Source organism: Pseudorca crassidens, chromosome 1, assembly GCF_039906515.1.
Source record: "Pseudorca crassidens isolate mPseCra1 chromosome 1, mPseCra1.hap1, whole genome shotgun sequence".
NCBI lineage: Eukaryota > Metazoa > Chordata > Mammalia > Artiodactyla > Delphinidae > Pseudorca > Pseudorca crassidens.
The window spans coordinates 74,738,345-74,761,123 of NC_090296.1; the positions used below are offsets into that span (position 1 = coordinate 74,738,345).

The 22,779-nt window shown below is 39.0% G+C and overlaps 1 protein-coding gene across 1 annotated transcript; it reads right to left on the reverse strand.

The window, feature by feature from the left end:
* Window positions 1-543: 543 nt before the first annotated feature.
* Window positions 544-21,198, reverse strand: RNF212B (ring finger protein 212B). The gene is made up of 14 exons (XM_067740126.1): window positions 21,099-21,198; window positions 19,189-19,241; window positions 18,610-18,684; window positions 13,658-13,773; window positions 12,545-12,605; window positions 11,797-11,825; window positions 10,634-10,680; window positions 10,370-10,412; window positions 10,151-10,211; window positions 9,440-9,488; window positions 3,816-3,855; window positions 3,419-3,519; window positions 2,658-2,719; window positions 544-890 (listed from the first exon to the last, which is right to left on the reverse strand). The coding sequence occupies exons 1-14, from the start codon at window positions 21,196-21,198 to the stop codon at window positions 825-827; spliced, it is 903 nt and encodes a 300-aa protein (XP_067596227.1). The 3' UTR covers window positions 544-824.
* Window positions 21,199-22,779: the final 1,581 nt, after the last annotated feature.

Sequence of the window (22,779 nt, forward strand, 5' to 3'; positions counted from 1 at the left end):
CTTTAAAATAAATTCAGTTTCAGAAAGGGTAGTGGGATCCTATTCAGCTACAAGGTCATTCCCAAGACCAAATTTATTTCTGGCAGATGCTATCTTTACATTTTTCCAATATTTTTGCTTAAGGTATGCCTGCCAGTGGCCTACCCATTTAATCCCTCATTTCTACCCCTTAGTACCCAAAGAAGAATAAATGTTTGATCTCAGTGGTAGTGTTCTTTGCCCACTCCACCATTTGAGAGCTTGTAATACCAATAGAGTAGCAGTAGCAATAAAAGGACATCCTCTTTATTTCATTATCTGTGTACTTTAGTAAGCCTGTGTCTCCAACCGTTACCAAACAGAAAGGAAAATCAACATATTTAATAGTAACTAGGCACAGAGGAAACAATAGGCAAATAGAAAAAGTATAATAAATTAGGGCAAGGAACAGTGTTGTGGCTTGTTAACATCGGCAGTGGGAGAATATATCCAAAGCTAAAAAGTGAAATCCAGAAATAAAACATGGTTAATAAGTATATCACCCCACCCACCCCACCCCCAATGATGCCAAGAATTGTTTTTATAACCTTGTTTCAAGTTGCAGGAAATAAGGGAGCTATCTGTATCTTGTGGGAGAGATATAAACATCTTCCTGAAGCTCTGACCTGATCATTTTCATAGGAAGTAATACAGGGTGTATAGGGTTAAGATTGAGAGAGAGAGGTACAGAGTGAAACCAGGAAACAAGGTAGGGGTACATTTTCCAAGGCCATCACACCTAAATGAGTATGAGATGCTACCGTCCGTCCTTCAGCAGTATGTATAGATCAGATCTTGAAAATGGTCTATCTGGGAGTGTTCCATGCTTCTCTCCCCCTGGCTAATCCCATCTGCCTCTGTTGGTAGAGATTCTGCAGCACAGGACAGGAAGGCAGTTAAGGGTGTTTGTAACAAAAAGGGCGAGTGTTTGTAACAAAAAGGGCAAGTAAGGCCCTCTCAAGTCATTATATGAAGTTTATCGTGACAGTAAACCGCTGCTGTTGCTTCCCCATAGTTTTCTCCCTTTCATGAAAACTAACTTTTCCAAACTAAGATTTGATACATCTAATGTGACAAAGGCTTTGTTGCTACTTATGAAACTGGAGCATTTCCGTGGTTTATGGTGATAAAGCCGAATATTTGAAAATCAAACAGTTTTGGGAAGCCTGGAACGTGACTACCATACCCAGAGATGATTACCAGGGACGCAGAGTTCTTAGGCCTCTGGGGAAGTGGTACTTTCTTCAATAACTCTTTTTCTAACTTTATTATGGAAATTTTCAAAAAATACAAAAACAGTAGTATAATGTACTCATATGTACTCATCACCCAACTTCAACAATTAACTCATGGCCAATTTTCTTTCATTTCTACTTTCTCACACTGCCCCTTTCCACTAGATTAAGCTAAAGCAAAATTCAGACAAACATTTAATTTTCTATCCATAAGTATTTTAGTATGCATCTCTAAAAGATAAAGACTATTTTTAAAAACATAACCACAATAGCATCATGCCTACAAAAAAAACACTATTAACAATTCCTTAATATAAAATGTCCACTAAGTATTCAGTTTTCCTCAACTGTCTCATAAATGGTTTTTACAGTTTGTTCCAATCAAGATCCAACTGGAGGCCATTTATTTGCAGATGGTTTATGTGTCTTAAGTCTTTTTTTCACCTGTAGATTAATCCCTCGATTTACGAGGGTCTTAGAGGGATGTTATTTCCCCAGCGTTGTCTGTTAAGGCTTAGACCCTAATTCCTTGCTGATGAAAATAAAGGGAATTTTGGAACATGAGAGCAAAATATTTACCTACCTTAGTAGGTCACCAGGAGCTTGGCCTAAATATCCTCAAAACCCAAGGTGTAAAAGTGAACTTAAAAGGCAAGACTGGACTTTTCATTTAATAGAGCTCCTTATAAACCTCTCTTCTCGTTCCCATGCCCTTTTCCTCTTGTTTTCTGGATCAGAATCATAGTCTCATAAATTTACAAAACATTATTCTGCTGTTGCTCTTTGGAGAAATGAAAATGGTTTTTCCTAGTTCAAGCAGTACCTCTATCCAAAATATATATTCCATTGAAAACCCCTTTCTGTGAAACTCTTGGGAATGTCATTTGTGTCCACATCCTTAGTTCACCCTGGCCAAGACCTCTCAGTTTAAAACCTTTCATTACTATGTGACCGAATTTTTTTTTTTTTTTTTTTTTTTTTTGCTGTACGCGGGCCTCTCACCGTTGTGGCCTCTCCCGCTGCGGAGCACAGGCTCCGGACGCGCAGGCTCAGCGGCCATGGTTCACGGGCGCAGCTGCTCCGCAGCATGTGGGATCCTCCCGGACCGGGGCACGAACCCGTGTCCCCTGCATCGGTAGGCGGACTCTCAACCACTGCGCCACCAGGGAAGCCCTGTGACCTAATTTTTAAACCCCAAACCAGGAAGGTAATCTGACAGTCATATTATCAGAGTGACACCACTCTGGAAAACTGTGTACCTGTGGTTACCACACTTGAAACCACGTCATTCTCCACTGGTTACATTCTATCACCTTAACAAGAGACCAGAATGAGGCATTAAGTGTGCAGGCCTAACTGTGTGAGTTTTTCATGAGCAGACCAGTTAGACTGGCCAGGGCTCACCTGTAGGGCTGGTAGCTGGAAACCAGGAAGACCCTCTAGTGTGGTTCTGCTCTCCCTCTGACCTGGAGGATGGAATTAAATAGTGAAAGATAACTACCTGGGGCAGTTTCTCAGTATTGTTATTTATGCATCAGGATAAATAAGTGGTTCTTAATCTGCAGTACACTACTCAGAAGGGAAAAGACTGTTAGCTCAGCAATTCAAGAGGTGGGTTATAATATAAAGTCCATTCTTTTACTGTGAGGATGGGGTGGTGACACAGAGGTCTGAGATTTGAGTTTAACTATGAGTAGAAAGATGTAGAGACAATATAAAGATTTTGGTGAGCTATGAAAGATGACAGCCCCTTATCACAAGGACTGGTAGCAGAGGTACCTTTTGGGAAAACATGAGGAGAATAAAGGATGCTGGTTTTATCATTCTCATTCAGCACTAAGCTCCCAGCAGTGCTGCAACATAGGGATCTCAAAAGAAACAAACAAAAAGCCAGTTTAATTCTACAGGCCAACCTTCTGGCTAAAGAGCAGAACTCTATTCCTGGTGACAGGATGAGTGATATTTAGGCACAATCCAAAGCCTGCCTTAACTGTGAAGGAAATGGGGTAACTCTTAAAGAATATTAAGGAGTCAAACTTGAGACAGTGCTTTTTTCAGGGGCTGGAGTGTAAAAATCTCAACTTCTTTGCACCTTGAAAATCTTCATTTTAGTGTATATGTCAATGGTTGAAGCTCCACTCCTTTGGGAATGTTATTTAACTTACCTGAATTATTGGGGGTGAGGACTCCTATTTGACCTGAATCCCCACCACTTAGGGATGGTCTGAAAGAAAAAATCCCCTGTCCGGAGGAGGCAGATGAAGGTCTAAGGAAGGGAAATAAAAGCATCAGTAGAGAAAAGGAAAGGTTAAAGTAAAAACCATGTGTAAAGGAAGAGCCTATACATTTAAACCAGAGAGGAAATGAATCCCCTGCTTGCAACTCAGAATACAATTAAGTAATTCAGATGTATATTAGACACAGTACTGTTCAACCTTCTCTTTTGTTTACAAGGTAGATTATAAGCTTCAGTGGTATCGGCCAGTGGAGAAGTAACCACAGGGCTGCTGGCAGAATGTCAGTGGGAACAGATCTCAAGTGAAAGGAAGCAGTATTACTTACCTATAAGATAGGCTGTGAGTGGAAGCTGGTGAAGGGGTTTCTGAAAAGCATAAAGATGAGCCTATGAGATAATTCATGAACCAAGAAGAGATCCAGGTATTCTGGGGGCCAGGGCAAAGGAACAGGGGATCAAAGATTTTGGTATATATGTTAGACTTGGGGGCTAATGGCAAGTGAAAAAGCCCACAAGTCACCTAGCAGTGGATCATAAAGGTGCTTTCCTCGCCCTTTCATGAGTTTATGGGCAAGGATCCATCACTGCCTTGATGCGTTCTAATGTATCTGTGCCTTGGTTTCCCCTCTAAGGTGAAGATTATCAGAAAGAATGGCTAAAGACAAAGGGTCTTTAAATTGGCTGGGAGTGACAGCAGTAAAAATGTAGAGTAAGGACCTCCACAGATTCTCTCCATAAAAGGAATGAGAAAACTGGCAAAAATTGTCAGAATCAACTTCTTCAGAATTCTGGAAATTAACAAAGGGCTTTTAGCAATCTGGGGAATGTTTATTCCAGAAAAATAGCTGAATGTGAGTAAGAACAGTGAGCTTTGTGACATTTTAACTTGCCCTATTCCCATTTCTCCCTCTCCAGCTCCATGGTAGCCTTGAAAATCAACAGTTTGGCAGTCATCATAGGGGATGGAATGGGGTTGGAGCTCTTTCAAAACCTCATTCCCAGAGAATTGTCATACTTGACCTGCCTAGTTGTTCACTGGAAGACTTCACTTGCAAGGCTTTCTTTATTTGACCTGACTTGGAGCCAAACTTACCAGGACTTGGAGCTTAAGAGTTCACCAAGTGTGAAAAGCTTTTTCCCCAGGAGTGTTTATTGCAAATAATTAGAGGCACTTGTTTAGCCTGCCTGAGGAGGTGAATATCAGTTGGGGCAAACAATAGGCTAACCAAAAAGCATAAAAGGAAAAGCTGTGGAATGACCTGTCCACCGGGATTTTGAAAAGGAACAAGTTCTTGGGAATCTAGGCCATATGCATGCACAGGGCTGTGTGCATGCTCAGTAAAGATTGAAAAGGCTCTAAGCTCTCACCTTGGGACTACCTTGAGGTCATACAAGCAGAAAGTGAAGGCTAAGGCACAGTCGTCAGCTGCATGTTGAAGGTACACCCCAACACACAGTCCCTCAGCAAACACTGAGGGATTTATTGGTACTAGGTGTTTAAGGAAAGCTCTGTCCAATCATTAGCTGAACACTAAGCTAACCAAATAGACACTTCGGTGGCCACACGAGAAAGAATACAGATTTTACAGAATCAGTTTTAGAAAGTCACTAAACAAACAATGACAAACAGCAACAACAACAAACCTTGGGAAGGGAGGAAGTATCTGATTCTTAGAGTTGCCATGCTATATTATTTAGCTGTCCAGTTTTCAAGAAAAAATTATGAGGCATGAAAGAAACAAGAAAGTATGATCTATGTAAAGGAAAAAAGCACAAGCAATAGAAACTGTCCTTGAGGAAGCTCAGATACATTGGATTTTAAAGACAAAGACTTTAAACCAGCGGTTCTTTTTTTTTTTTTTTGGCCACGTTGACAGGCATGTGGGATCCTAGTTCCCCGAACAGGGATCGAACCCATATCCCCTGCAGTGGAAGCACAGTCTTAACCACTGGACTGCCAAGGAAGTCCCTAAATCAGCTATTTTAAACATGTTCAGTTAGCTAAAGGAAACCATGTCTAAAGCACTAAACAACAGTATGAGAATGGTCTCATCAAATAGAAAACACTAATAAAGAAATATTATATTAAAAAGAAGCAAATATAAGTTCTGGAATTGAAAAGTACAATAACTAAAATGTAAACTTCACTAGAGATATGAGCTGTCAGAAAAAAGAATCAGCAAACTTGAAGATAAATCAATTGAGATTATCCAGTATGAAGAAGAGAAAGAAAAAGGAATGAAGAAAAATGAACAAAGCCTCAAAGACCTTGGTGGAATACCATCAAGCACACCAGCATGTGCAAAATGGGAGTTCCAGAAGGAGAACAGAGAGGACCAAGGGCAGAAAGAATTATCTGAAGAAATAATGGCTGACAACTTCCCAAATTAGATGAAAACATTAATCTATACATCCAAGAAGCTCAACAAATCCCAAAGAGGATAAATCAAAGAGATCCGCACCTAGACTCATCATAAACTGTTGAAAGCTAAAGGCAAAAAAAGAAACTTGAAAGCAGCAAGAGAGAAGCCATTCATCACATGAAACGGATTCTCAATAAAATTGGCACTGATTTCTCCTCAGAAACCATGGAGGCCAGAATATAGGAGGATAACGTATTCAAAATGCTGAAAGACTGTCAATCAAAAATTTTAAATCCAGCAAAACTATCCTTCAAAAATGAAGGAGAAATTAAGACACTCCCAGATGAGTGTCAAAATTAAGAGAATTCATCACTACCAAACCTGCTTTACAAGAAATACTAAAGAGAGTCCTTCAAGCTTAAGTGATAGGACACTGGACAGTAACTCAAATCTACATGAAGAAATAATAAAGATCACTGGTAAAGATAACTACATTGATAAACATAAAAGTATAAGTGTATTTTTGTAACTTCCTCCTATCTGATTTAAAAGACAACTGCATAAAACATAATTATAAATTTATGTTGAGGAGAACACAATTTTTAAAGATATAATCTATATAATAACAGCACAATAGAATGGAGAGGGGAATGGAACTATATAGGAGAAAAGCTTTTGTACACTGTTGAAATTAAGTTTGGTATAATCTGAACTAAATTGTTATAAATTATGATGTTAATTATGATGTTGATCCCTAAGAAAATAACAAAAAATACAGTGAAAGAAACAAGAGAGAAAGTAAAATGGTACACTAGAAAATAGCTGTTTAACACAAAAGACAGCAAAAATGGAGGAAGTGAGGAACAAAACATACATAAGACATATAGAAAACAGGGACTTCCCTGGTGGTCCAGTGGTTAAGAATCCACGCTTCCACTGTAGGGGGCACAGGTTCAATCCCTGGTCGGGGAACTAAAATCCCACATGCTGTGTGGTGTGGCAAAAAAAAAAAAAAAAAGACACATAGAAAACAAATAGCAAAATGGCAGAAGCAGTCTTTCCTTATTAATAATTACGTTAAATGTAAATGTATTAAACTCTCCAATTAAAAGGCAGAAACTGGCCAAATGGTGAAAAAAGATCCAACTATACATCGTCTATGAAAGACTCACTGTAAATTCAAAGACACATATAGGTTTAAAGTAAAAGGATGGAAAAAGATATTCCACGCAAACAGTAAACAAAAGAGAGCTGGAATGGGTAATATCAGACAAATGCACTTTAAGACAACATTGTTACTAGAGACAAAGGTCAAAATGATAAAAGGGTCAACCCATCAAGAAGATATAACACTTATATATGCACTTAAAAACAAAGTCCTAAAATACATGAAGCAAAAACTGACAGAATTGAAGAGAAAAATAGATAATTCAACAATAATAGAGCTTTCAATACCCCACTTTCAATAATGGATAAAACAGCAAGACAGAAGATCAGCAAGAAAACAGAAGATTTAAATGGCACTATATACCAACTAAATCTAACAGATATCTATAGAACACTCCACCCAACAACAGCAGAATACACATTCTTTTCAAGTGTACAGGGAACTTTCCCCAGGATAGACAATGTTTTAGGCTATAAATTTAAAAGGATCTAAACCATACAAAGTATGTTGTTCAACAACAATGAAATGAAATTAAAATCAATTAACAGGAGGAAATTTGGGAAATTAACAATTATGTGGATAATCAACACTGCTAAGTAACTAATGGGTCAAAGAAAAGAAAATCACAGAAGTTAGAAAATACTTTGAGATGAATGAAAACAAAAACACAACATACTAAAACTTAAAAGGATGCAGTGAAAGCAGTGCTCAGAGTGAAATTTATAACTGTAAAGGTCTATATTAAAAAAGCAGATCTCAAGTCAATAATGCTACTGTCCACTTTAAGAAACGAGGAGAACTAAACCCAAAAGCAGATGGAAAGAAAATGATTAGGGCAGAAAAAAATGAAATAGAGAATAGAAAAATAATAGAGAAAAATCAAGAAAACTAAAAGTTGGTTCTTTGAAATGATAAACAAAATTGACTAATCCTGTGGGGTGAGGGGCAGGATAAATCTGGAGGCTGGGATTAACACATACATACTACTATGTATAAAATAGATAACCCTGGTGGTGCAGTGGTTAAGAATCCGCCTGCCAGTGCAGTGGACATGGGTTCGAGCCCTGGTCTGGGAAGATCCCACATGCCGCAGAGCAACTAAGCCCGCACACCACAGCTACTGAGCCTGCGCTCTACAGCCCGCAAGCCACAACTACTGAGCCCACGTGCCACAACTACTGAAGCCTGCACACCTGGAACCCGTGCTCCACAACAAGAAAAGCTACCGCAATGAGAGCACCACAACGAAGAGTAGCCCCTGCTCACCACAACCAGAGAAAGCCTGCGTGCAGCAACGAAGACCTAGCGCAGCCAAAAATAAATAAATTTAAAAAAAACCCAGATAACCAACAAGGACCTACTGTATAGCACAGGAAACTATACTCAATATTATATAATAACTTATAAGGGAAAAGAATCTGAAAAAATATATGTATATATAGATTCAGTTATATAAATATACATACATATGTATGTATATGCCTGTATTGGGTTGGCCAAAAAGTTCATTCGCTTTTTTTCTGAAAGATGGTACACACACACACACATATATATATATATATATGTATCTCAATTGCTGTGCCGTACACCTGAAACTTAGATGATATTGTAAATCAACTATACTTTAATTTAAAAATTTTTTAAAAATAAACTTCCTTTTTAGAACTGTTAAAAAATTGGACTAATCTTTAGCCAGGCTGTCCAAGAAAAAAGAAGAAAGCCCCAAATAACTAAAATCAGAAATAAAAGAGAGTATTACTACTAACCTGACAGAAATAAATTGGCTAGAGCACCTAGTTTTTCAAAGGGGTGAAGATGAAAGAACTGGAGGGAGGCTATTCGGTGAATTTCAAAAATGGTTATCCAGGAAGAGATCTGTGAATTTCAAAACTGCCTCTTGGGAAAGAAAGGGAAATCCTCTCCAAGTATACTCTATGGACTGACTAATGCCTTGAAAAACAGTAATAACAGTAATAGTTCTAAGGGGAAAGAGACAAGAAATTACGTAGGTGGAACCAAAATATTTCTTCACTGGAATATTTTTGTGTTTGATACACAGTGAAGAAGCCAAGACACCCTTCAGGCTAACATAATTGGCATCTAGTTAATCTTTCTTTTAGATCTAACTTCTACTGCCATCTTGTGGCAATTAAAATCCAGGTCAATTATTTTAAAAGTTACTCTCCAGTCTCCTGACCAGAGGGTTTCAATGACTTTCTAATACTCAAGTTTCAATTTTCCCCTTATCAGTTTGAGAACAGAAATATCATTACTTGAAAAGTTGTATCTGGATACCTGGAACCACCTTCTGGAGAAAAAGTAAAATGGCATTATATTATGCACAGAAAACCAGAAATCTGCTGGTATCTGCTCAGAATGTGTTGGCTTCTGACTCCTTCCCCTACACTGCCCCTCTCACCAGTAAAAGAGTCTCTTGGAGTGCTCCTTCCCTGCAGCGCTCTGGCTCCCTGAGGGACAAATAATAAACATTAATAAATATATCCCGGGGCTTCCCTGGTGGCGCAGTGGTTGAGAGTCCGCCTGCCGATGCAGGGGACACAGGTTCCTGCCCCGGTCCGGGAGGATCCCACATGCCGCGGAGCGACTAGGCCCGTGAACCATGACCGCTGAGCCTGTGTGTCCGGAGCCTGTGCTCCGCAACAGGAGAGGCCACAACAGTGAGAGGCCCGCGTACCGCCAAAAAAATAATAATAATAAAATAAATAAATAAATAAATAAATAAATAAATATATATATATATATATATATATATATATATATATATATCCCGATTCTCTGGCTTCCATATTTCATGCTATGGCTATACACTGAAGTGTATGTTTTTCTCCCAGAGTGGGTACGTGACTCCAGGAAGGATCCACACTTTATTCCTTCCAAAATGAACATGATGGACACTGTTAATGCAGTCCACTATTTTCACCCCTATTCATTCCGAGTCATGAATTAGGTCAGCTTCTAACATCAGGTCTGAATTGCTGAAAGAGAGTCCAGGCATGGCATCAGATAATTCATGCCAAAATCAATATAAGTTTAATATTCTTGCTTTAATCTTGGCTTTCATTTAGCATTAGAAGTCTCAATCTGAAAAGATAATGTGAATATTTCTTACCTGTCCCAAGTTACTAAAGCCAGCCCCTCTATAAAGGATAGATTCCACTGAGGAGGACCGACTGTATAAGGCAAAACAAAAAGGAAAAAACAAACCTGGTATTAAACTTTTACACAGACATAAAGTCTCCTCAGTCCCTGTCTCAGCCGTATCTAGGCATTTCTTTCATCTTGATCTTTTGCCAACAGTTCTAATGCTGCTGTGTAGCTTTCTACTCACCTGACCACTTGGCTGCTATGCTGAGAACTGGGTCGTGGAGTAACTGAAAGGGAATAAAATGCAGAATGAAAAGTTGCCATCAATGGTGTGCCCTGCCTTGCCTAGCCTACATGTTGCAAGTGAGTGTCCAGGAGTATGGCCTTTTCATATCATACATAAGATTCGGAAAATCACATTATACTTTCTGAGAGGAAACCATCTTCCATATGGGATAAGGATATTTACTCATCTCACACAGATATTTGGGCAAAACATGGTCTCTACCTGACTGTGATGGAGAAGTAATGCCCACTGGTCGAGGTGTGGTTGACCTGCAAGGAAAAAAAAAAAAAAAAAAGAAAGGCAGCTCTATTTTCTCTAAGCAGAACTTAGTGCCACCTTAGAGGATCAATCAGGTCATTATTTACAGAAATAACAGCCTTCTCTCTGAGCACAAATTGCTTACTAATCATGTATTACAGGTATCAGCCCAAAATACAGAGGCAAGCTTTCCATATGGGACTCCTTGGCTCTCCAATTCCCTAAACGAAATCTTCTCCACTTCTCTATTGCCCATAATAGAAGTTCTGAAGTCCTTCTTTCTTCCTTCCCATAGTGCCTTACCAGGTACTCTCAACTTTACATATATCTATCCATCTGTCCATCCATTCATACATCTGCCATTCCCTCACTCCCTCCATCCCCTCTTCCATCTACCCACAGACATTTATTTAGTGCTCATAAGTCTTAGATCCTGAACTTACAAAGATAACTAGAATATGGTTCCTATTTTTGAGAGGCTCACAGGCTAGTGGGAGAGACAAAAAGAAAAAGAGCAACATAAGTGTTATAATGGGTATGTCAGAAGTATGGAAGTATGATAGAACACTATACTTTAGCTTCTGTGAGTCAGGGGCCATGTCTTTTTAATCCACCAATGCAGAGCTGATATTAAAAATATATAATAACTGGTAGGGTACAGACATTTACAATTAGAATAATCGGTGATGTACACCCAACACCTAACACAGTGCTTCACAAACAGTAAGTACTTAATGAATATTTATTGAATAAATGAATAATAGAACATCTAACTCTGCCTAATAAAGTGCTGACAGAGGAAATGACACATGAGTTCAATTTTGAGGGGTGAATAGGATTTCATAAGGTGACGGTCAAGGGTGAGCATTCATCCAAGATTTTAGTTCAGCACTTTTCAGTAAGGAGCTCTTTTTTGGAGAAGTGAAAAATGAATTCATAAACCATTCCCTCCACCGCAGAGCCCACACAGGAGCTACAGCCAAGTGCCAAGAAAGGATAGAATTCACTTTGCTGTACAGCAGAAACTAACACAACATTGTAAAGCAACTATACTCCAATTAAAAAAAAAAAAAAGGAAAGGATAGAAATTTTCAAAGAGGGATGGTATGGGGCCTGATAAAACTGACCTGCTTCCTTGGTACCAACTTGGAGATTCCTGTAGGTGAAAAAAATGGGAGTGAAGGAAGCTGTAGCTCAATGGTCCCAATCAATGGATCTTACTTGTCAGATAGCTAAGCTGCAATGTCCTCTAGTTGTGGTTACTAAGATGCCCAATAGAAGAAAAAACAGCAACAGTGAGTGTTTCCTCAGAAAATTATTAGCTTTGGGGGGAGAAAATTTTAGTTCCTCTTCACAAAAACACATTGGGAATCCTGTAGACTGATACATGTGGGGAAATATAGAGAGTCTATGGGGAGAGCAAGGAAAATGACAGGATTACAATGTGCTAGAAGAGTTACAAGAGTAAGATCAAAAGGAACATTATATAAACACAAAGGACAATCTTGGGAAGAGACAAATGTCCAGGAAATAGAGTTTGAGGGACAGGAAAGGTCCTGAGGTGCCTTGGGATTCTTGAAGACAAATTTTAAGTTACCACAGATATCTCTTCTATAAGAGAGCTTCCCATGTGTTATGGCATGGACTCCCTGATATTCGAGAATAGGTTACCACTATGCTAGATTTTGTCCTTTCATCCCTCCAAGGTCTTCTGTGGCCTCGTCCATTTACTACAGTGTGCATGCTGTACAAATGTTATCAATATTACCAGCCATGATGTGAAAAAGGTTAGGAAACACTAATTCTATTCAGTCAGCTAGATAGATGGGCCAAGTAAGAGAGAAAATAATAGTATGGAAAATCTATTTCATTCACCTTTAGGATGGCTAGCAATTTCTTCAGTTCTCCATTCTCTTTCCTTAAGACTGACAGCTCTCTAGGCAAAAGATGGAAAAAGAAACAATCAGCTCCAGCAGGTCAGTGGGATAAAAAACCTGATTTTTATTATCAACATCTAGTTAATGCTTCCGGAGAGATACTTGCCACTATACAAGGTATTTCTGTCAGAGATCTGGTGATTCAGGGGGGCAATGGCAGGGTTTTGGTGGTGAGAAGAATCAGGTGGACAAAATAAACAGTCACTTGGTACGATTTCAGAAGTTTACACAGAACTGCATTTCCTCTCCACACATTTTCCCCTGGCCTGCTGCTGTCTGAAAATTTCCATCAGGGATTCCATCTTTTAGCTTAAGATTTCCAAAAGAACATGGACTTCCCTGGTGGTGCAGTGGTTAAGAATCTGCCTGCCAATGCAGGGGACATGGGTTCAATCCCTGGTCTGGGAAGATCCCACATGCTGTGGAGCAACTAAGCCCGTGTGCCACAACTACTGAACCTGCACTCTAGAGCCCATGAGCCACAACTACTGAGCCTGTGTGCCACAACTACTGAGCCCATGTGCCACAGCTACTGAAGCCCGTGTGCTCTAGGGCCCACGTGCTGCAACTACTGAAGCCTGCGCGCCTAGAGCCCATGCTCTGCAACAAAAGAAGCCACCGCAATGAGAAGCCCCAACACCACAATGAAGAGTAGCCCCCGCTTGCTGCAACTAGAGAAAGCCTGCGTGCAGCAACAAAGACCCAACGCAGCCAAAAAAAAAAAAAAAAAAGAACCAAAACACACCCTCCTAGAGGTAACATTTTAAATTTTCCATCATTATTACTGTGAAAAAGTCATGTCCGATTTCTCTGAAGTAGTTTTCGACAGATGGAAGTAAAAGGGGAAAGCTATAAAGTAGGGAAGGTCCCTTGAGGGAAGAAAGAGAAAAATAAAATGAAGATTGAGAGACCAAAAATTCTGTACCTGACTTAACCAAGACAAACATAAACACACATGGAGCAATTTTTAGGCTTTGGAACCATAAGGAAATAAGGGCTACAGCTTCTATGAGAAGAAAAAGGCTCTCTCGTGATTTCATTCGTCACTTACTTGTCCTGGTTAGTCAGTGTTTGCTGTGCCTCCTGCGTGGCTGCTTCTAACTTGGTAATTCTATGCTTATAAAAGGCGATGAGGAGATCTGTTTGCTTCTTCTGGAAACTCCACACCTACTAGGGAAAAACAGACCTTTGACATACAACCCCCATAACTCCTTTCCCCTTACTTGTAGCAACAAATGGAAACCCATCAATTCATACTCTATTACTGATCATTTTCTTCTGGAGCATCTGACCTAATTCATGATTCCCCAAAACTAGGGAAAGCCAAAGCTTTTCATTTCCAGAAAAGTGCCTTCCTAATATCTTAATGAGAACATTCTGACATAGAATGACCCTTTAAAAATATAACCATTCGGGCTTCCCTGGTGGCGCAGTGGTTAAGAGTCCGCCTGCCGATGCAGGGGACACAGGTTCGTGCCCCGGTCCGGGAAGATCCCACATGCCGCGGAGCGGCTGGGCCCCGTGAGCCTTGGCCGCTGAGCCTGCGCGTCCGGAGCCTGTGCTCCGCAACGGGAGAGGCCACAACAGTGAGAGGCCCGCGTAACGAAAAAAAAAAAAATATATATATATATATATATATATAACCATTCATCTTGAGCAAGAAGTGACAACCAAAAAAATGTTTCCAAGCTTAGAACTGGTTCTGACCTTACTTGTTTACTATTAGCTTGGACTCAGCTTCCACATTCCTAGCTCTACAGAGCACTGGTAACCAATTTACTTTCCCTAAGATACTCACACATAGACACTTGTAGGCTGTTTATGTTGCTACAGTAAAGGGCAAAGAGGCACAGAAGGAGATTTACCTATTCCTGAATTTTATTTCTGGCCATGGGTAAATAATTTTATCTTTTGCTTTAATTTACCATTTGATATACTGATGTGCCTATCATGGAATTACTGAATCAGATCAAAAGTTAATATGTGGAAAGTATTTTAGCTTTGTCAGGTTCTACTTTTGAATACACAGCAGTATTCAGGTCTCGTTTGTTTCCTCCCTACTCACACCGTAAACCTTTTTTCTTAGGTCCTTCCTAGATCGGGTACTTTTGTCATAAACTTTTTGTTCTCATTTAATTTGCAAGTTGCTTTTGCCACCTTACTAAAGAATTCTACTTCCGAATTTATATAATCTCTACACTCTTTCCTTTCTACTCAAAAGCAAACTAAACTAATTCTACACAGATAAGAATTCACTGTAATCTATTTTTTAAAATTTATTCTTGTTTTCAATAAAAGTAAAACATATTCATTTTAGAAAATTTGAACAATGCAGAAGCAGAAAAAAGGCACTCAATCCTGGGAGTTATCTAAAATGGCAAAGGGTTGGCGAGCAATAGATACTATGGATAGATACAATATATAGCCAAGAGACCTACTAACCTACGTGCCAAAACTACTTTGGTGCTCAAAGAGATTTGAGCAAAAAAGAATCCTAAAAATGCTTCCTTATCAAAAGCAAGGGGACTTCCCTGGTGGTCCAGTGGTTAAGACTCCACGCTTCCACTGCAGGGGGCACAGGTTCGATCCCTCGTCGGGGAACTAAGATCCTACAAGCCACGTGGCACAGCCAGGGAGTTAAGTTTTGGGTTGCAGTTTGTGATCAAAGCCTCTCACACTGGGGCTTAAGGTTCCTCGACCTGCTCAGTAGTGATAAAGAACTCAGCTACACTGTTTCAGAAGTCTTAAAAACTGACAGATAAACTTTTTCTTTTCAGGTAAAATAATCTTCAACTAAATAAAACCTTTCTTCAAAGGCACCATTGATTATCTCAGCTGTTCAGTCTTTAAATTCAAGTGAGGGATGGGAAACTGATCTGATCTATTTATGAGATCAGGTCTTGACCTGATTTTACTCAAACGATTTATATGGTAGTTATTTAAGTATGTTAGCAAAACATATGATTTCCCAGTCAGCCAACTAATGATCAGGGCCAGCTGCCTGTATTTGTAAATAAAGTTTTACTGGAATACAGTCATACCCATTTGTTTACAGATTGCCTGTGGCTGTTGTTCTGTGCTACAGCAGCAGAGTTGAGTAGCTGCAACAGAGGTTGCATAGCCTGCAAAACCTAAAATATTTACTAACCTTTCAAGAAAAAGTTTGTCAGTCCCAACATTAAATTTATGAAAGTCTTTCTTGGGCTTCCCTGGTGACGCAGTGGTTAAAAATCAGCCTGCCAATGCAGGGGACACAGGTTCGAGCCCTGGTTGGGGAAGATCCCCCATGCCGCGGAGCAACTAAGTCTGTGCGCCACAGCTACTGAGCCTGAGCTCTACAGCCCGAGAGCCACAACTACTGAAGCCCGCATGCCTAGAGCTCGTGTTCCACAACAAGAGAAGCCACTGCAATGAGAAGCCCGCACACCACAACCAAGAGTAGCTCCTGTTCACCACAACTAGAGAAAGCCCGCGTGCAGCAACGAAGACCCAATGCAGCCCAAAATAAATAAATAAATTCATTTTTTAAAAAAGTCTTTCTCTGTATTTTTGTTTATCTTTTTCTTTTTTTTTGGCTGCGCCATATGGCATGTGGGATCTTCGTTCCCCAAGCAGGGATCAAACCCATGCCCCCTGTATTGGGAGCGCAGAGCCTTAACCACTGGCCCACCAGGGAAGTCCCTCTGTATTTTCATTTGTGCCTTTTGCTCTGAATTTGTCTTTCTTTGTGAACCTATATCTTTCCCTCTCTTTCTCTCAACCTCTTCTCTCTCTTTATTTCCTACTCTATTTGATGCTTGATGTTGTCTGTTCTTCCTATTTGTTTTTACTTAATGGACATTTATGTTACTTCTTCTTAATTTTAAAGTGGATGGGCCCAACAAAATGGGAGAAAATGTTTGCAAATCACATATGTGGTGAAGGACTTGTACCTAGAATATATAAAGAACTCTTACAACTAATAAAAAGACAATCCGACTTAAAAATGGGCAAAGGATTTGAATAGATATTACTTTAAAGATGACAAACAAATAGCCAATAAGCACATGAGAAGATGCTCAACAACATTAATCATCAGAGAAACGCAAATCAAACCCACACCGAGATAGCACTTCACACCACTAGGATGATTATTATTAAAAAAAGACAGATAAAACAAGTGTTGGTGAGGATATGGAGAAATCAAAACCCTCATACACTGCTGGTAAAAATGTAAAATGTGCAAGCACTTGGGAAAACAGTCTGGCAGTTCCAAAAGTTAAACATAGAGTTACCATTTGATCCAGTGATCTAATTCCTATGTATATATCCAAGAGAAATGAATATATGTCCACACAAAAACTTGTATACAAATACTCATAGCAGCATTATTCATAATAGCCAAAAAGTGGAAATAACCTAAATGTCCCTCAATGGATGAATGAATACGTGAAACGTATATCCAGCTATATAATGGATTATTATTTGGTCATAAAAAGGAATAAAGTACTAATGAAGTTCTAATACATTCTACAACATGGATAAACCTTGAACACATTATGCTAAAGGAAAGCAGTGCAGGATTCAGACAATAAATAAATTATATAATGTTAGAGATAAGACCTATGATGAAAAATAAAGCAGGGTAAGAAGTAGACTTGGGGCTGCTATTTGAGATATGAGAGTCAGTAAAGGTCTGACTGAGGAAGAAAAATATGAGCAGAAGCCTGAACGAGACAATCTAGACATTACTTGGATCAGTTATTCAACTTCACAGATTGGGAAAACACATTTTCAGACATTGCTGACTTCACCAAACGGGCACTTCACTACAGTGATGATTAACTGACCCTTTTCATGTATTTTATCTTGATTACTTGACCATGTGTATTTGGTCCCATGATTAGGCAGGGTAGAATTCAGACTACATATAATTTCTCTCCTGATCATTAACTAACCCTTGGTTTAGTTATTAACCAAAGCTCTGCTCTTTCTCTTGTTCATGTGACCTTGTTTACATTTCTCCTTGAGTCTCAGCTGGATTTTATCTCCCCATAATGTTAAATAGTATCTCAAATATGACGGTTCACCCAAGCAGCTAAAAGCAGGATGCAGTGAAAGCTTTAATTTCCCTTCCTCTATCTCCAGAGTCAGGATTGAGGGGGAGACACCAAAGAAAAATTAAACCTACTGTCTTCAGCCAAACATGACAAAGGACCATCTTCACATTTAATAAAAAAATATTCTCGTAAGAATGAGGAGAGTAGAGAAGAAAAATAGTGATAAAATCTCAAGAAATGTGCCCAGATAGCAATCCCATGAGGCTATGAAATGATCTTGGTGGAGAACTGGAGAGTGGAAAGGAAAAACCAAAGTTTTTAGAATTTGGGAACTTTCTCAAATGGTTGTCCTGTCTCCTCTTCACTTCCTTCCACAATTCTATTGCTCCTGACCAAGTCAATGGCATGACAACATATCATGCATCAGGAAAAGAAAAATATCTTCCAAAATTCAGGCAACCTATTATAAATACTAACTGAAGAATTAAATATATATGTGTTGCTAAGAGAGGTTATTGAAAAATAAGAGTGGAGAACAAGAAATCCGTTTTTGAACTTAGGTCTATAAGCAAAAGCTTGAAAGTTTGGCTACTAAATCCATTGTTTGCAGGGTCAGGCCTGTATATTCAAAGCAATTTTTAGAAGATTCATTAAATGTGCGAAGAAAGAAGACAAAGCTCTCTAGAACCTTTTTTATCCTCAAAAATTACTAAATAGAACTAGGAACCACAAGGCAAGATGTCAGCTACATAGTAGTTTTTACAGCCTATCACAGATTCTGGGTGAGTAAAAAGTTAACTGTTGAGATTTGTATCATCAGGGAAGAAAGCAAACAGGGCAGCCAATTTCTCCCCATTGTATACAAATATATGAATGCAGTTTAAAGAGAACCTCTGGAAAAGAAATAAGATGCATTTATAACTTGCCTGGAAAATCAGGTTTTCTTCACTTTTATTTCTCATACCTGAGAGATGTGACTAAAATACTGCAAAGCTGTCTCCACAGGGCTTTTGAAGTACATCTTCTCCTGAGGTTTCAGCTATGAAGAGAGTAAGACACATCCACAATGGAATGAAATAAAATACAGGCAAATATGGTTAAAGACATAGCACCCTTTCTAAAGCAACCAGGTATTATTTCACTGTGCTAAAAGGGCGATCACTATTGCGCTAGGAGATGTAGACTACATATCCTAATCCTTCTTACCTCATGCTTCTGTGACAGCAGTCACAAATCCACAAATAATTCTTTTATCTCTAGTTTACCTCCTTTTTTTTTCAATTGCTATCTACACGTTTTGTTTGTTCCTTTTTTAAAAAAAAAATTTCAGTTTTTTTTTTTGGCCATGCCACGTGGCTTGCAGGATCTTAGTTCTCTGACCAGAGATTGAACCTAGGCCCCCACGGTGAAAGCCCCAAGTCCTAACCACTGGACCACCAGGGAATTCCCCCAAAATTTCAGTTCTTAGCCACTGTATTCTTTGTATAGTTCCTACACACCAGGAATGGGATAAGATTGTTTGTGACGGGGAGGAAAAACTTACATTATCAGAAAGAGCCAGATACTTGCAGGCAGTTCCACAAACAGCACATTTATCTAGCGGGGAAAGGGGAAAAAAATGTTTGGTTCTCATGGGCATGAGGTAAGATTTTCCTAAAGTACATGATAACAGTCAAGTAGGTTAGCTAATGAAAAGAGGGTTCTTACTGAATTCAAAATGTCATTGTGCTATAAAAGGACATGGACTTGAGCTCCATTCTCGAAATCAGTGTTTCCAAACTTGTATGTTGATGAGAAGTAAGGCTTTCACACTGTACCTCTACCCATCTCCCTTTTTATAAATTCTCAGTTTTCTTCTGCAGGTGAGGGACAGTAGCCTCCCAGCAGGAGTACAGGAGTGTACATTTACTAGAGTCTGGGAAGAGTACCAAAGATCTCAACTTTAAGTTATTATTTTTTATTCTATCTACCAGACAGTAGGCACACATTAGGCACCATAAGAAACTCTCCAATTATTCCTGCCTTGTTCTCACCTTGCTAATATTCCTGGATATTGTTTTGAAGCTCTCCTACTCTCATTCTCTAATTAACCCAATCTGAAAGATGTGGAAATTAAAATTACTAATCTTCCTGTGAAGTTAAAATTTTAGTAGTGGTGCTGGTTATCGATTAAGATAAATGCCATGTCCGGAGAAAACGTCACATGACATATGCTTCACCGAGACAAACTGCTCCAAAGTGAGCTGCTGTTACCATAGTAATAGCTTTGTTACATTAGCAGATAACTTTAAAGGGTCATGAGATTCACATAGAGAAAAAGCTTCTCCAGAGGCTACCTAACCTGACTCTTCTTTCCTTGGGGATGAAGTTTTTCCCCGTCTTCCTTCCATATTATTATCAGAGTGAGCTAGCAAGTGCAAATCATTCTTCTATTTAAGAAAAAGACAAGACAAAGAAACTTCCACAGCTCTCCATCACCTGCAGGATAAAGTTCAGGTTCTTTAGCCTGGTATATAGAGCCTTCCATCATATGGCCACTACCTACCACTCTAGCCTCATCTCTCACCATTTCTTACTTTATTCTTTTATGCTCTACCAATCCCAACCACATGTACTTCCCTGTACTAAGTTTAATGATGTTGTATTCCTTTACACATGCTGTTCTCTTAAACCAGAATGACCTTCCCTGCCTAATTCACTTGGCAGACTCCAGTTTATTACTCAAAACTCTATTGAAACAACACCTCTTCTATGAAATTTTCCCTGATCAAAACATCTTAAGTCCCTCTTCTGGACCTACTACCCAGAATACATACCTACAGAATATAATACATACCTTGTAAGTATTTTAGCATTAAGAAAAAAAAGACACACCTTAAATTTGTCTCTTCTAAGACTTAACAGCTGCAAGAACTTGGTCAAATCACCTATTTGAACCAGCTCCTCATTTGTAAAATGGGTCTACTAATAATTACCTCCTGGGATTGTGGTGAGGATACATAAAACTGGTACACATGAAAATACTTTTTAAACCACAAAGGTATCACCCACCACTATCACCATCGTCAACATTTCTAATTAAATTGATTTCACAGATTATACTACTTCCCATTAGAAATAGCTCTTGTTATCAACCACTTTCCCAATTTCTATTCATTATTTTTATTTTTTCTCTTTCCTCTAATCAGTCTGATAACCTTGTGGCTTTCCCTGCCACAGGCTTCAGAACACTGACAAGCACCTTTTGATGTTCAAGTAATAGATAGTCCATTTGCTAAATCATTCCTTTTAATGGATTCCTCCGATTTTCATAATCAACAGTTTCCTATTATACCCACACCACCTTCGGCCTACTAAGTGATTTTTATTCCAAGTTACACAGAGAAATGGTTAATCATTATTTCTAGGTTAAAAACATTTTTGCCTGAATCTGAAAACAGTTAAATCACTCACCCAGAGTCAAACACTTTTTACAGAAAATATGGCCACAGCTGGTGACAAAGAAATGGGCCCCATCTTTTTGGAAACACAGGTTGCAGTGAAACCAATCCATTCTGCAGCAGAGAAAGAGAATAACCTGGGGCATAACATAATTATAGCTGTTCCAAAATCTACTTAACAATGTTTGCTTAGTTTCTGCTAACTTATTGGGATGTGGGCATACTATTGTGGGTATTTCAATTGGATGTGAGGAAGTACATATACCTCTGAAGTAAAAAAAGCAGACTGCAGACTATGCTATGCAATTTTCTAAAGAGAAAAATTATACATATTTAGAAGAGTAATAGGACAATGATGATTTTTTTTGAATGGTGAGATCATGTGTATGTGTGTGTGTGTGTGTGTGTGTGTTGCCTTTACACTTTTTTTGTTTTCTAAATTTTCTGGATTAATTCAGGCACTAATTTGTAATTAGAAAAAACAATCCTAAAAAAAAATCTATTTCTTTCCTAATAGTTTCCTGTGATACAGCAAGATGGAGCAAGGAGAAGGTAGTGGACCAAATATACAAGATCACATATTAGCCATTTGGGACACATTTTATCTAATGGAAACATTATTTATGCATGATGTCTCAGCTTTTCACATTTCCTTCTACTCCATAGAAACTCAGAATCATAGAACTGGAAGCGATCTTGAAAATCATTTAACATTTTTTCCAATCCCATCATTTTTCAAAAGATGTATCTGATATTCACTGAAATGTAAGGTTTTAAATGAAGAAACTGACATAAAAAATACAGAGCTGAGGGCTTCCCTGATGGCGCAGTGGTTGACAGTCCGCCTGCTGATGCAGGGGACACGGGTTCGTGCCCCGGTCCGGGAAGATCCCACATGCCGCGGAGCGGCTGGGCCCGTGAGCCATGGCCGCTGAGTCTGCGCGTCCGGAGCCTGTGCTCCGCAACGGGAGAGGCCACAACAGTGAGAGGCCCGCGTACCGCAAAAAAAAAAAAAAAAAAAATACAGAGCTGATACATAGAGCTGTAATTAGTTCACACATTTAATAGATTTACGCTTAATTTCATGACTATACTACAAGAATGTAATATATATTAGTTTAATTTCATTTAAAATTAAATTGGGGGAAAAAATCAAAACAGAAGGTAAAATTTTTCCCCACTGAAGTCTTCTTTTTTTTTAAGTCTTTTCTTTAAAAAAGTTTTAAAGTAGTTTATGGAGACATTTGCTCAAAGAATATTGGTTGGTTTGTGCCACACTGTAGTATTTTTGTCACATAAGGGCAAGATTCACGATAAAAACTTACTGAATAAATGTTTCAATGCAAAGACATTACACAGAGGCATGAGCTTCAGATACCTATTTGTTGCTCACAGATACACTAACTTCTACCAGAAAGTGAGTCTAAAGAACTACTGAAAAGGTCACAGTAATATATGCCCTGGTTTGTTTAGGGGAAGCAAGAACGATTTTAATCAAATGCGTTGACCAAATGAACCCTTTAGAAGAAGGGCCGTTAACAGGATTTGTGAGGGCAAGCCTCGTCTGATTTCTAGGGGTGATGGAGATTAAGCAGAGTCTCAGATTTACGAGTAACTCTTTTTTTTTTTTTTTTGCGGTACGCGGGCCTCTCACTGTTGTGGCCTCTCCCGTTGCGGAGCACAGGCTCTGGACG